Source organism: Eleginops maclovinus, chromosome 9 (assembly GCF_036324505.1).
Source record: "Eleginops maclovinus isolate JMC-PN-2008 ecotype Puerto Natales chromosome 9, JC_Emac_rtc_rv5, whole genome shotgun sequence".
In the NCBI taxonomy this organism is placed as follows: domain Eukaryota; kingdom Metazoa; phylum Chordata; class Actinopteri; order Perciformes; family Eleginopidae; genus Eleginops; species Eleginops maclovinus.
In genome coordinates this window covers 24987466-25002562 of record NC_086357.1, presented here as the reverse complement: position 1 = coordinate 25002562, position 15097 = coordinate 24987466, and the positions used below count along the sequence as shown (strand labels likewise).

Here is a 15097-nt window from a genome sequence, read left to right as displayed (position 1 = left end):
CAGCTCTTTTAGAGGAAACTGATTTTGAATGGCTCCAAAATCAGTTCCTGCGACTTCCTCAAGGGTCAAGTGTTTTTGTTTTTTTTCAAACCTCAGTGATGCTTAGAAGGAAGAAAGACATCCTGGAAAATCCCCTCTGTAGAAGTTTAAAACCTTGGCTGCACTCTTCGAATTCAGCAGAAAGATAAAATAATCTATCCCAGTGGAAAGATAAGAAGATGAGGAAACTGTGTTACACCATAGCTGGATAATACTTTTATTCTGATAAATGCATATAGCCTTCTTCCTTGCTAAATAAAATAGCATGAAGTGCAGGCCAGTATCCATTGAGCATTTGCTAAAGCATTGCCATAAACCATAGGCAGACATTAGCACCATGCTTAACATATCATATACATCAACAAAATGAGATTGAAGTCGAGCAAAATGTAAAACAATCCATGCACTAAAGACTCTTTGTGACAATCATGATATGTTGATAAGATTTACAAAATATTAAATACATTTCTACATTTAATAAAGGCATTTCCGGCATCAGTAATAGTTTTATCACACACTTGTAACAGATGCAGACTGCTTTCTTACACTGTCCATTGTTCTGCCCTCATGTGGTTCTAATTTGCTCTACATTATTTTCACCCCAGGACATTTTTCCAGTCTTAGGTTTCATTTCTGCTACCCAAGCATGTCCTCGGTGTCCATTTTATCAGGATTACCTACAGCCCCGGATTAGTTCAGTAGATTTATGTGCTGAAGAGGGCTTGGGAGATGCTCATAACCACACAGAGATTGATACACGCGCGTCAGTTAGCTTTTATCTGTGATGTAATCATGACACAAAGCCATAGCTGATTACTTAGAAGATGTGCCCTCGCGTGTAAGCTATAATTGACTTACACAGAGGAACAGAAGATCCCGGACCTCCGTTTGTCTCCATTTCAGTCGAGTGTTGCACAAAACGCAACACAAACGCCTCACAGAGAAAAGGGGCCTGAAGTGATGGAAGGGGTGTTAGCCAACAAATGGACACATGTGTACGTGATAAATCGTAGTGATGACGTCTTTTTGTACGTGGACCCATAAGTTATCATCGCTAATTGGTCCCTAGGTAAAAAGCATAGGGATTTCACCCATTGGATTAGTTTATAGCAGAACTATAAGCACACGTTTATGATAAGTAAAACATTTGTTCGGCGGATAATCTCCATATATTAGCACCACTTTACGTTTTTAAAGCATAAACTCAATCTGCAGGAGTAAAGAGCTAACGCTAGGCTATCAACGAACTCCTGGTCACATGACTTCGGTTCACCATCGCTAAGCTAAAGGCGGACTCGTGGTGGTGTGATGAGGTTTGGTAGTTTAATAAGTCACTTGTTAGCAACCGCTGTTTTATGACATATAGAAGCTTCGGAAGAATCTCATGAGCGTGTATAAACCCCAGTCCTTATTTTAGGCTTCTTACCACAACCACTTACGAAAACCATTGACTTCGATACATGGGAACCAGAAGTCTTATCTGGGGTTTGGACTCATTCCTGCACCACTCTTTCTCTTTACAGTACAACACAGACAGCTGAGGGATTGTGTTTATCCATAGGAGCTATAGACCACTGTTTGGAAGTCCCGTACTCGTCAGGGTGAAGTGCTGAGTAACCCACGGCCTCCACTGACCTCCTCTTCTGGACCCGGTGGAGGAGGATCCTGTAGGTCCCGGTCAGCGGGCTCCGGCAGTCTACACAGTGATTGTTTTGTAAATGCGGTGTAACAATACCCAGATCTGACAGAGAGCTCTTCACCTCCGCCTCTCCACACTCAGAGCCTGGTTCACCTGGGTGAAATGTGCCGGGGAGAGGGGCAGCGACACATAAGGGGGAGGGTAGTTGATCCCCGTTAGCCAAGTACTGTTTAAAATCTGCGTGAGCGTGGAGCGGTCGTTAGGCACAGGTCGCAGCATGCCTTTAATAACCAGCTGGCACGGGTCCGGCACATAAGCAGGGACGCTGTAAGCCCCCTGGAGGATGCTGCGCTTCAACCTCCCCATTTTTTCCCCACAGAAAGGCAGCGTGGCCGTCACCATGAAGTACAAGAGGATACCCAAAGCCCAGATGTCCGAGTAGTATCCGACGTATCCTTTGTCCTTAAAGAGCTCAGGAGCAGCGTACGGGGGAGAGCCGCAGAAGTTAGTGAGCAGCTCGTTGGGCCGGTTCTCTGTGCTGAAGCCGAAATCTCCCACCTTGATGCAGTGGCTGGTGGTGTAGAAGACGTTCTCCGGCTTCAGGTCTCGGTGCACGATGTGGTTGTCGTGCTGAAATATCAGAAAGAAATTGAAAAGGATCTCAGTATGGGTTCTTTTATGAAAGTGTGAACATTCATGGAGAGAAAATGTTGAAAAACCCTGAAAAACATTGAACAACAATAATAAGTGTTGTGCTTTTCAGTTTCTTTCTTTTTCTTAGCACTACAGGAAATATATTTTGATAAAATGCTGTTTTTTATGATGAGTCAGTGGGAAATACATTTCCTCATGTTATGTACTTGAGTACAACTTTAAGGTACTTATTTCCAATGTCTTCTACTTTCTAACTCACTATAGGCCTATCTTTTTTAGGTAAATGTACTTTTTACCCTTCCTAGCCATATGAGCGTTAAATATATGATGTTTAATAAAGGATCTTCTCAGATAGAATAAAGTAAATTATTTATATGTATTAAAAGGCCCCCAGGTCGGGAAACAAAGGACTAAACTACCAGTATATGAATTAGTTTAAATTAGCTCTGCTTCACCAGATATGACAGTGAAAGGTTGCCATCAGTATCTGATGATGTCACATGGACATTCACCTCCAGTAAAGTTAAACTTATCATTAATATGTGCATTTGACTGAAAATCCCTCAGTGCGATTTGTTGGGTTTTCACACATTTTTACTTTTAGTATTCTGAATCATAGACGGTTGTGTTTTCAAATGTTGTAATCTGTTTTTTATTAACAAGATGCATTGTTTCTCGTTCTGAGATTCCTCTCAATTATGGGTCCTTCTGGTGGTTTGTGGGGTTGAAACGCTGATGTCAACATCCGCAGCTTAAGGATGAATGAGAAACCATTTTTTGCAAGTCATCTCATTTCCTTTGAACTTTTCTACCTCCACTTTTTGAATATATATGTAAAAGAATACCCCAAAAATAAAATTATTACATTTACGGACTGCTCCTTTGAAATAGTTGCACTTCCTCGGAAATCTTGCTCTCATTCACTTTAAAAGACGCAACCTATGAATACCTCAAAGCTCTGTGGATATGAGGCAGTGGTTCAGTAAATGATGAAGAAGGCTCACCATGTGTTTAACAGCAGAGATGACTTGTGCAAACACCATCTTGCTCTCCAGGTCGTTCACCTTCCCTCTGGTGGAGATTCTGGAGAACAGGTCTCCACTGCTGCCGTACTCCATCACCAGATACAGCTTCCTGCTCGTCTCCATCACCTCGTACAGCCGCACGATGTTGGGGTGGCACAGCTTCTCCATGCAGTTGATCTCTGAGACCATCATCGGCTGGCTCTTTTTATCCAGACGTATCTTGTCCATGATTTTGATAGCGACTCTCTCTGAGGAGGAAGAGGAGGACGGGGGGGTCATAAAAGCAGTTTGACAGATAATAAATACTCTGCAGGGGTTAGGATAGATCTGTGGAATCAGTTATTCACGTGCATTATTCATAAACTCTAAACATAACAGATAAGGTTAAAGTGTGTCTGGGGAATGTCTTCCTAACCACTTTTCCAGGGTCTTCCATGGGAAAGTGGGAAAGTCATGAGGTCCAAAAAGGAGATATTATAACGAACGGGGGTTAAAAGAATCCAACTGCTCTTACACAACGCTCTTACGCAACAGCAGATATTTTCGACATGACTTGCTTTAAAGTTTGATGTTACAAGGAATTGTAGAGAGACATTATCTCTAAAGTGAAACCAATGCAAAAGTGCCTTAAAGTCTCTCTTATAACCAGCAGGGGGCGACTCCTTTGGTTGCAAAATAGCCTTAGTTCTCACTTGATTTACTTTCTTAGAAACCGTTTAACTAATGATCTCAATCTCTAGTTTTAAGCCTTCTTCAATGCAGCATGATGTATGGTGCTTTCTGGGTTTTATCTTACATTTTCGGCCATTTCACAATGTGTTTCTGTTAATGACAGTTAGTTTTACATTTTTGGTCGTCTTAAGATATAATTTTCAGCATGTGGTTGTACTTTGCTCCACCGTCTCGTGTCACTTCTGGTAGCAAAACAAGACAGATGTGGAAAACTGGGGAAGCTGCATCGAGAATATATATAGCATTGAGATATAAAGTGTTGGGGTAAAGGACAGTGCAGTGTAACCTAAGCTAAAATAAGATCAGGGGGAACTATTTAAGCTCCTTTACTTAGTATTTAGAGAATTCAACAAGCTCTTATCATGTCTGCCACTCAGATAGATCCGGATCATTTCACTCAGTTAGAAAGCTTCCTGAGAAAAAAAGACTCTTGGTTTAATCTGAAGGTGGTATTGAGCCATGTTTGAAGAAGCAAAAACCAATACATTTCAGTTCATTTTCCTCCCCATGTTGTAATACATTTTTACTAGTGTTTGCATGATGTATTTCTGTAAGAACATATGCAACCGTTGTCCGTCTTTGAACATTTAACTGCTCCCTGGTGCTGTAAAACGAGCCGCTTCGCTCTGACAACCCTCCATAAAAAAGAAAATGCATGTGTTTGTATTCATTCCTTTTGCATGTGTTACTACTTTACTGTGACTGTGTGGGAACACTTTGAGGGATTATAATGCTTAACACAGAATAACAGATAGTTTGTCTAGGTGGAAGACATTTGTTTAACTGGATGACAAAAGAAAACTTGCCTCATTTGCTGTAAGAAAAATAATGGATAAAACCACATAAATAACCAAAGATTTCTGACCTTTTGTCAAGGCGTGGATGCCCAGCCTGACGGTGGAGAAGTTCCCCTGCCCGATCTCCCCTCGCAGCTCGTAGAAGCCGACCCTCCTCCCTAACATCAGCTCGTTGGCCATCTTCTCGTTGTGGACCATGTCGTAGACGACCCTCTCGAACGGAGTCTGCGTCATCCTCTCTGCTTCGCTCAGCTTCGGGACGGCACTCGTGCGAGCAGGGGACAAGGGCTTCCTTGGTGTCTTATCCATTACCTGAGCCTCATCTTTTGAACTCTTGCTCCCTTTCTGCTTTGGGAGGAATCTGATTTTCCTCATGTCGTGCATTCCTAGCACATGCCTGTAAAAATAAGAGAGCAGCAATGTGTGAAAGTTGAACCTGTTCTTCAGTACTGGTAGGATAAATGTCTTCAGTGATAGGGCATAGGTAACACTACGTTTGTTGGAGGAGAGCCGGCACTATCATGGGTTATTTTTGTACTGGACATTAAGTCTTACGGAGGTCAGTGTGTGACTGTTCCCAGTTTAGATAATTGGTAATGGGATTGGCCTCCACGTTGACTTGTGTTGTAAAACGTCTGTCCTAACCTGGTGTAATCTTAATTCCTGCTTAGTTTTCGCTGTCTGTAACGGGACAGAGCCAAGCTATAACAGATTATGCTAGAGTTAATTCAATTATACACACATGCAATGTAAGAATGAACTGACATTAAACATTTTCCCAAGATGCAAGCTGAACATTTTATATAACAGATAACTTTTCACACTTTGGAGGTGTCGTTGTTTTGAGAAGTGTCTTATCAGAAGTGTCTTCAGCTTTAAGGGTCTAGACTATGATGCTGATTCAATTAAATTCCACTTTGCTTTTGCCATCATTTTATAACATGGACAAAAGCAGGATGTGTCGACATTTCCTGTTTCTGGCTGTTCTGGGGACATTGTTTGCAAAGTCTCAGGAGATTTATTTCAAATCTGGCCAAAGAATTTATGTTTTTTGCACCATGACACTATTCTGACTTCCATGTTAATGCAAGGTTTATATCCTGTTTCTTTGTCTTTGTGGAAGACTGTTGCTTAAGGTTTCAGAGTTACACAAACAGGGTCGAATGTCATAGTTTATCTGTGAAGACTTGAGCTGTGTGTGGGCGTCTTCAACAGCAAATATAACTTCTCCAAATGACAGCACACGTGAAGAACAGGTATCTGATGTGAACCGCTTACAAGAGTCTGTACAAAGTCTTCAATTATATAAAAATTACAATTATTTAAATGAATTTAAAGTCACTATTAACAGATGGTCCACAAAGATTCATCTTATTGATGAATTAAAGAACTATAAAGACAGAAAATGTGTCATGCTGAAGGCTAAACTAAAGCAAAGGGTCTGTTTATGATTTGCTCAACCCAGTTATAATATCAATGACCAATAGCCAATCTATAAAGCACAGCTGAATAATTTATTAACCATGAATGAAGACACAAATTACAATCAACTGTCTTGTTACAAAGTGGTACACACATTTGAAACAATGCAATACTTTCTGCAAATGTGTCTAACAGAAATATTAGAAGAGTATGTGAAGCAGATGTATTTACCTGGAGTATGGAGGTCCTTCATGTCTGTCCCTCAGGCTCAGCGGACTGTGACTGAACAACTGAACATGCGAAGGAGCATCGGAGACTAAGTCGCTCCTAACAATCCTATTAGTGCAGTGTATTAGTGGACTGATGTAATGCTGCATCCACATTAGGAAAGAATACACTAAGTACACATCATATAATATGTCATACCAAGTAATGATACATTATGTATGAAGACTACAAGATCATTTTGTATTCTGTAGCTTTAGTAAATAAGTTGCAAGTGTTAATAATGTCACAGCTATATTAAGCTTTATTGAATGAAAATGAAGACTTCTTATAGGTTTGGCATGAAAAAGTACCATATGTTGCCAGTAAATTAATACTACAACACTATGCATACAAGAAAAAAGTATAGGGAGAATTTAGGGAACTCTCTAAGTGGAGGAGAGGGGGAAATATATATGTGTAATTACTCAATTATTTTAGGTTTTAAAAATTGCTGCTTCTTTATTAAGCTATTTAACTATAAAATAACGTAAACAAATAGTATAAACTGTGCTGCTATTAGTCACAGTCGTTTGACCTTGCAATCTTTGTCTGCAGACCTCCTATAGTTTCTCTATCTATTGTATTAGGTCATAATGATCATACAGCCTATGATAACGCCTCAGTGTTGTGTTTACAAATGTTTCTGCTGCCCCCACGTGGATAAAAAAAAGTGAAAGCGTGAGTGGTGGGTTTTGTTCCAACTTACAGATCTTACCGGTTGAAGTACGAGGATAACATGAGTAATACACTGTTTTGCTTTTAAAAAAAACATCAACTAATCACTACTATCAACCATTTACATCTTGATATCTTCTTTCGGTAATTTTGGTCTACGCAACTTTTGCTTTGATTGACGTCTGATTCAAGCCAATAACCCGAACAGAGTGCGCACTCAGGCCAATCATAGACGAGGATTAGTTGGCGGGAGAGGAAAAGGCGGGGCTTTAGTGTGCTTCGCTAACCAATCAGCGCATACCCTCACCAAAAGACCGGAAGCACATGCTGCCGCTCTGCTGTTGATATTGTTGTCGTCTGTGACATGCTGCTGGAAAAAGGTATTAATTTGTGTGTTTTTTGAAGTATAGCGACCGTATAAAGAAACAGAATGGCCGCAGCAGTGGCTACACCTGTCACCCCCACGGAGCTCGACACTGACCGGATCGAAGAGGAGAACCGTGGAGCAGCCGAGGCGGAGGAGGAGGTCATCCAGCCGCAGATCACAGGCCCCGTGGCCGGCACCCGGCTGTCCAAACTCCCGCTGGCCCGCATCAAGGCGCTCATGAAGACCGACCCGGACGTGTCACTGGCCAGCCAGGAGTCTGTGTTTATCATCGCTAAAGCCACGGTAAATTGAAAACCACGGAGGTAGTCCTGAAACAACTCCGAGTGCTGCCTTCCCCCTTTGCGTTCACTGTGATACTACGAGTTTAAAGCAAGTTAGTCCATAAAAAGTCTTCAATCAATGTATTGTGATTATCCTCTTTAATACGAGTCAATATGTCCTTTATATACCGTATGTGCTATGTAACGTTTACTATAAACTGCCCCTGCTAATTAAAACCATCTCAAAATCCACACACAATCTTAAATGATTATAGTAAATTACATTATATTAGATGTTATATTACTGATCACAAAGAATAATTGCCTGTCATGTTACAAATATATAAATAAGTAACTGGCATTATTAAAGTGTGTAATATATAATATAATTTAGTGTGTATGTTTAATATAATGTCCATACAACAGACATTATGGGTACAATGTTCAAAAAACATTATATCAAATAAATGCTCACGTAAAATTACATAGTATAAGAAAAGAAAAACTGCAGACACAATTTATATAAAACATTTAATTACATATTTAAGAAACTTTCACAGCTTTACGCAAGCAGCTCTATTTCGTACTAAAGAGTTGAACTGAAAACCAGAATGAATATAGCCGGTAAAGCAGCCTAAAAATACATTCAATTTAAAGAATGCAAGTCATGAAGGGAAAGTGCACTGTGCAAAATTAGGTTCAGGACCATAAAAGGTATTGACGGAAAAATATCAGTTGTTCCTCTTAAGTTTTGTAACTTGTTTTATTTCAAATGAAAGAATATTAATTTGTTTGTTTGTTCCAGGAGTTGTTTGTTGAGATGATTGCCAAAGATTCCCTGGTGTACGCCCAGCAAGGGAAGAGGAAAACTTTGCAAAGAAAAGACCTGGGTAAGTGCTGTGAATACACGTTACACTGTCTTACACTGCCACGCAAGAATGGAGCAAATGAGAGTAGAATGTCATGTCATTTGAAGGATAATTACATTGTCTAAACTTATTTCAACTCAACCTGTAAATGGATTTATAGTATTATATGTTTGTGGCAAGTTTGGTATTTTAAAATATAAATGATTCCTGACTTAATTGAGTATGCTGTTGAGTAGAGTAGATGCTCGTGTTCACCTGACTGACCTTTATCTATTAGCACAGCTGAATAGAAAACCACAAATGTCTCTGAAACTGTTTTCCTTTGTGCTTCTCATTTCTTTGCCTCTACAGACAACGCAATAGAGGCCATAGATGAATTTGCATTTCTTGAAGGTAAGACCTTGCCATGACTTAAACATTTTTCAGGATTTGTTATGCCAAAGATGTAAAGAACAGCATGCTCATCCAGATGGTAATTCTTCTTTCCTTTTCTCTGTAGGCACATTAGATTAAGCGCTGAGAACATCGAGTATCTGCCACCATCCAAGTAACTTTCTGTGAACAGAGAGACTTTGTTGTGAACATCTTTCTGGTATTTTCTAAGGCAATCTAAATTGGATATTTACAAATGCGTTTACAAAGTCCCATTAAGATTTTTCATACTTAATTTTGAAGACATCAGTGGTAATGTGTACATTTTTTGTAAATATTTGTGAAATACAACTGTACAATGGAATAAATGTAAGTTTTAAACTAATTAAACCCAACATCTCTGTCAGGTTATTTTTGTATTCAATATATTACGTGATCAGCATTTATGTGCACTTTCCTCCCTTCCTGTTATTTCCTCTAGTGCCGTTTGTTATTAAAATGCCCCGGCTCACCCGCACCCTCAGAATAAATAACCTGGAGTTTTATGGAAGTCAGAGCCAAATAAACCTTTTCATCAGATTATCAAGAACATGTAGCGTGAATCAATATTACTCAGGGAACACCCTCCGATGTTTATAGAGGAAATGAAAGCATGTCTCACCCGGTTGGGAATTGTTCTACGTCACTATTATAAAGCCTCTTCCTGTACACCTCATCAATTTTAACATCCTGCACCCAACACCTCTGTCCAAGGTGCTGATCCTGGGACCTCCAGGGAAGCAAGAGCTGTTCTGGGTACGGTTGTTATTAGCTTGTTTAAAGAAAAGCTTCTTGCTAATTTAAAAAGGCGGGATGTCATTTTTAACTGAGTGCATTTGCTGTACTAAACGGCTTTTGTTGTTGGAAACCAGGCTTGGAAATTGTGGGTTTTTTTTGCGTGTTAAGGTCATCTTTCCAGGGAACCACCGTGGTACTTTGGTGCTTTTTTGGTGGTCTCACTTTGCAGATAAGTTGCTGTTTTCCTACTAAATGTGCTGCCTGATATGTCAATTGGGACCATGAGACACAACCCATACAAAAGAATAATGAACCTCTGTTTAAAATGTGTGCACAGTTTGTATTATTATTTTGCATTGTGGTTGCAGACACTCATAAGTCAAACCTCAAGGCAAATATCCTTCAAATATATACTTAATGGCTTTCATATATCCATGCATATTTATCATAGAGTAAAAAAATCAAAATACTTTTGACTACATCAACACATTTATGAAGGATACCTTAGATTTGGTTGTGAAATCAATATGTACAGAGGGGGAAATTCTAGAAAGCAATTATCGCTCACTGGTGGACAAACAGGGTAACACCAAATGACTGCAACCTACAGTATATGTGCAGTTCCTCTAGGTAAATATTCATATTCATTTTTGGTTATTGGCTGATAAATGAATCTGTTATATGCTACCATCAGGAGTCAGATGGGATCTATTTTGGAGCGCTGAAATCTTTGGGACATAAAGATGTTTTTTTGTACTTCACGGTTTATAAAATAACTTCATTTGATCAATGCTGAAACAGTACATTTCTTGGAAAAGTGCTTTAAATAGGCACCAGCTTTTGATAAATACTCCATTCTGCAGCTGCAGCAGAACAATGAAGTGCAATACAACCCGGCGGTGGAATGGTGAAGGTTAAATATCCCGCTCAACACGGTGCCTGTTGTAAGACAGAATCACAGAGCTCGGAGTTTGCATTAGGAATGTTTCTGAATCTCTGTAGACCTGAGATGTGTGTTGTTCTTCCTGGCAGCATTTGTTAAACACATCCATAGTGTTCCGTTTCACACTCTCTGCAAAGTCAAGACCCCTTGAGTTTTTGCAGCGGGGATTTTAAAAATAAATGCCCGAGTGTGTTTAAGCTGATTTTCTGGGTTTAGTGTTTCGGGGAGGAATGAATCGGAGCTGTGAGAAGCACAGATGTGTGGTTCCAGAGGAGCACCAGTCAACTCCCTGCAGAGGAATGCCTGACTGGCACCGGGGAACATGGAGCGCTCTTTTCTAATAAAATATAATCACATGTCGAAGGATTGGACATCATTTTAATTTCCACAGTCAATAAAGACATTCCATTAAGAAAATCTCATGTGTAAAGAAAATGAAGTTTTAAGCAAAGAGTTGGGCAACTGGAAAATGAACAGAATAAGTTATTAGCATAGATTGCCTGGGCACACCATGGGTAGTTGTACACAATCTTATGTCCGTCCATCCATCCAATAGTGTTCGATACATTTCAATAACAACAAAATGTCCAAACACATTTAAATGGTGAACTGACCAACAGACCTCCTTTTTTGCTCCTTCTCATCACAAATCTGCCTTAGCACACCTAAAGATCTTCTTATTACAAATATCTGTTGTGTTTATTCTGTCCAAAAAACTACAGTAAGAAGCTGGAACTATTTTGTTTGATTGGGGAACAATATTGTGTAAGAACATCATATAAATACCAGATCATCTTAATGTCTTTAGTGCAGAAAATAACTAAGACATTTTCTGCATTCCTTGCAGCTTGTCTGTTTCATACATCTCCCCGTTTGCCTCGCTTCAGGGATCAGCTGAAGTATTGCCCCCCGCGTCTTATCCCTCGGAAATCCCATTCAGGTACAGTAAGCTCTCTTAGGCTGCGCAGGGAACCGAGCCCTCCGACATCTGCGGGAGGCTCGCAGAGGAAGACGTTCCCCCGTCAGCCCCCACATTTCACTGCTTTCTCTTCTGTTTGATTGCCTACATGTCTGTGAGTCCGCTCACCTTGACAGGAGATATTTTAATTGCTGCAGAGATATGCAGAAAATGTATCTGGCTCACAAGTGGACCTGTAGTCATGTGGAAGGTATGTTTTTGCAGCTGACATTCCAACCTGATTTCTGGGGTCAATTCTTTGAACAGTAAACCCCACCTCCTCCAAACACACACACACACACACACACACACACACACACATTTTTACCCCAACCTCACCCCTCAGTGCATAGACGGCATATTTTCACATCCAGGGATCGGATACGTTTGCCCATAAGCGACATATTGTTGCCTTATTGTCTGAATATTTCTTAAACCAAGTCTTCCAGGAGCCAGAGGATCATTTGTTCACTGTTACGATCTGTTTAACCACAGGAATCTTGGGCAAGCCCATATTGATCCACCCTTACAAAATGTGTCCATTACATGTCCCACATTAGTGTCTGAAACTATTTTTATTTTGCCCGAGAGGTGACTCATGGCCGCACTATGCCCCGCCAATGTACTTAACATTCCTTTTTTCCAGAGTACAGTATGTCCAAAGCGTTTACGCTAATGAATCGTGATGCATTGTTTAATTTGTAAGTGTAATTTTGGTATTTCTAGCTTAATGGCAGTTTTCCTGTCCTCATTTTTCCAAATATATTCCAAGGAACCATCCCCGATGATTAAGTAAGACCATTAGGGATGTCATTTTGCATTCCTGTATCATTTCTGTCAGTGATCTTCTAGCAGATAACTGGCCAACATAAATTACTCCATGTTAGAAGTTTTCTAGCATATCTGCAACATGAATGATAGCAAAATCGTTTTCAGCCATCTGAACCATCTACAATAGAAGTCAGACTTTGATGTTAATCCAATAACAATAACTTAGACACACATTTCTCCACTTTACAACACCCTTAGTAGATAAGAGTGAAGCCAAAAGACAGGAAACATGCGTTTTTAAATTTCAAGGAGGCAACATCATCTTATCAGGAAGTGATAAGTAACAAATGTAGTAGGAATGTTGAGCCTTCGTTCAATGCAAGCAAGGGTCAAAACCAGGAAAACTAAAACACAAATACAACCAGGCATTAGGGAAGGATCCAAGACATGGGAAAAGGTTTCAAAGGAATATGAAGAAAGCCAAAAAACGAGGCAATGAAAACACAGGCTAACACATAACCCTAACCTTCACCCAGTTCAGACAAAACCCTGGAGGTAGATTGTGATCTGTATGCTTCTATCCTGTAAGATGTGAAGAATTCTGTTCGTGTGCGATTCCAAAGCCTCCTAATCAGGACTTTGATCGATCGTCCAACTTTGGCATTTGTGTTTGTCTGTTTTTTCTGCCATAAGGTCGGTTCAAAAAGTGCCTTAAAACAGATGCAGCTCTACAGTACAGCAACCCTACATCAATTTCTCTGTTTTCCCTTCAGTTTAATCAGGTCCTGATGCTGTTTTCTGTGGAAGCCTCACAGTAATGGATGTTGACGCATGCCTTTTGGATAGAACCTCCAGCTTTTTCTTGTGGTGTTCAGTTAGGGAAACTAAGTAACAATTTTATTATGATTTATGGTCAAATGGGGAGAGGCTGGAAATACATGTTTAGGACCTATTTTTCAAACATCTGATTCCTTTTATTGGACAAATATATATTACATTCACTTGGTAACGTTGGTGTATTGGTCTGAGCCAAGGCATTACAAGATATAATAAAAAACAACAAGACCACAGATGGAATTAAATTATTGGCTGCCAGACTAGTTAGTTCTGTAAATGAAAAACACGGTTTGAGGGCGAATGTATGATTTGTCTTTTAAGTTTGAAGAATTATTTGTGACATGTTTCAATGAGGCCGACAAGTCCCAAAACATTTCCATTTGGAGAAATGAGATAATTGGATCGCAGGATTTCTTCTGATATAACGCAGATCTGCTGTATGCTAGCTTAACTAGTTGATGCCATTTCAAATATACTGACCAAACATTAACAATTATGGAACAGACCAACTTTACCAACAGTGACGGTTGGCCAACTCTACAATCCCTGAAAGTTAACAAGCACTCCGGTCACAGCTTTTTGTATCCTCGTTTTCCCTTGTTTTTTGTGGACCTTTAAGTAAATGCTGCTCATGTTTCGTAAAGTTGGTGAAGATGTTTCCTCATTTGCATGGAAGTGTGTAGGGCCGTTGTAGCGTGTTTGCACAAGTCGGCCACTGTACTTGTACACAAGTTAAAAAAAGCTTCAGTGCAAGTTTTAAATCGCATATAGCGCTCTGTGCAATCAGCGTATCAAGAAAGCATTGTTTAGATGAAAACCTAAACTATGTGAGCATAAAAACTGAACACAGCTACTGTAGAAGCAGAGGAGCGCACGTTGTGGAACAGCACTTCCAAAATGTGCAAATGGGAGAGGAGGAATTTATTAGGCGATAACAGGGACAGAAGACGCCATATAAAAGCAATAAGTGTCTACCTCACAAAATCTAAAAGGCATAAAATCAAGACAGAGCGGAAGAGAAACGCTTCTTAAAGATGTGCACTGATATGGCTTCTCTTACAGTCGATAGCAACAAAAACAAATGATAGCTAGAGTCCAGATTAAACAATTCAATTATAATAACAGGCATTTTTAATCCATGATTCATGTTGTCTTTCCAGGTTAAATTGAGCTAGTAAATCAAATTTTATCGCAGTTTCTAGGTGTGTTTGGCATTTTGTCTGGAATCCCACAGGGAACATTACTCTGCTGCAGGACTGATCCAGATGCACAAATCAGACACGCCTACTGTTCGGTCAAAGAGTTTAAACAGCGACATTATAGAGCTGCAAACCAGGGTTAATTGGCTGGCATTGGAGATTATTTTATATTTAAATACAAAGACAGGACTTTATCTGGAATCCACAATGGGAATATTTGTTGATCTTCAGGTATGTGGGGTAACTGCACTAAGAACAAGAGAAGAGGAAGGATAAGGGAGGAATTTAAAGTCTGAAATTAGAAAAATGAGGCTTGCCATCCCTAAAGAAAAAAGAAGCAGCAGAAATAAGTGAGAGGTGAGATGAGTGTGAAAGAAAAAGAGAATAGGGGGGAGGGGGGGGGGGGTTGAGCCGAGTGTGAGAATGACTGAAAAAGCATAAGCAGGGTGGGAGGGGGAAGACGGCATGACAGA

The 15097-nt window shown here is 40.0% G+C and overlaps 2 protein-coding genes across 2 annotated transcripts; one reads left to right on the top strand and one right to left on the bottom strand.

Annotated features, from left to right (window-relative positions):
• Nucleotides 1-263: 263 nt before the first annotated feature.
• LOC134869214 (serine/threonine-protein kinase NIM1) lies at nt 264-6674 on the bottom strand. The gene is given in 5 exon segments (XM_063890688.1): nt 264-1804; nt 1807-2308; nt 3337-3605; nt 4955-5283; nt 6540-6674. Coding segments are annotated over 4 exon segments (1335 nt in total). The 5' UTR covers nt 5271-5283; nt 6540-6674; the 3' UTR covers nt 264-1556.
• Nucleotides 6675-7549: 875 nt separating this feature from the next.
• On the top strand, nt 7550-9529 carry pole4 (polymerase (DNA-directed), epsilon 4, accessory subunit). The gene is made up of 4 exons (XM_063891744.1): nt 7550-7920; nt 8704-8788; nt 9119-9160; nt 9267-9529. The coding sequence occupies exons 1-4, from the start codon at nt 7681-7683 to the stop codon at nt 9278-9280; spliced, it is 381 nt and encodes a 126-aa protein (XP_063747814.1). The 5' UTR covers nt 7550-7680; the 3' UTR covers nt 9281-9529.
• The last annotated feature ends 5568 nt before the right edge of the window (nt 9530-15097 follow it).

Excerpts from the sequence above, each read along its gene's own strand:
- pole4 (XM_063891744.1), top strand. The coding sequence starts at position 7,681 with ATGGCCGCAGCAGTGGCTACACCTGTCACCCCCACGGAGCTCGACACT. Across the intron at positions 7,921-8,703 it reads TTATCATCGCTAAAGCCACG|GAGTTGTTTGTTGAGATGAT; the intron begins GTAAATTGAAAA and ends TGTTTGTTCCAG. Across the intron at positions 8,789-9,118 it reads TTTGCAAAGAAAAGACCTGG|ACAACGCAATAGAGGCCATA; the intron begins GTAAGTGCTGTG and ends TTGCCTCTACAG.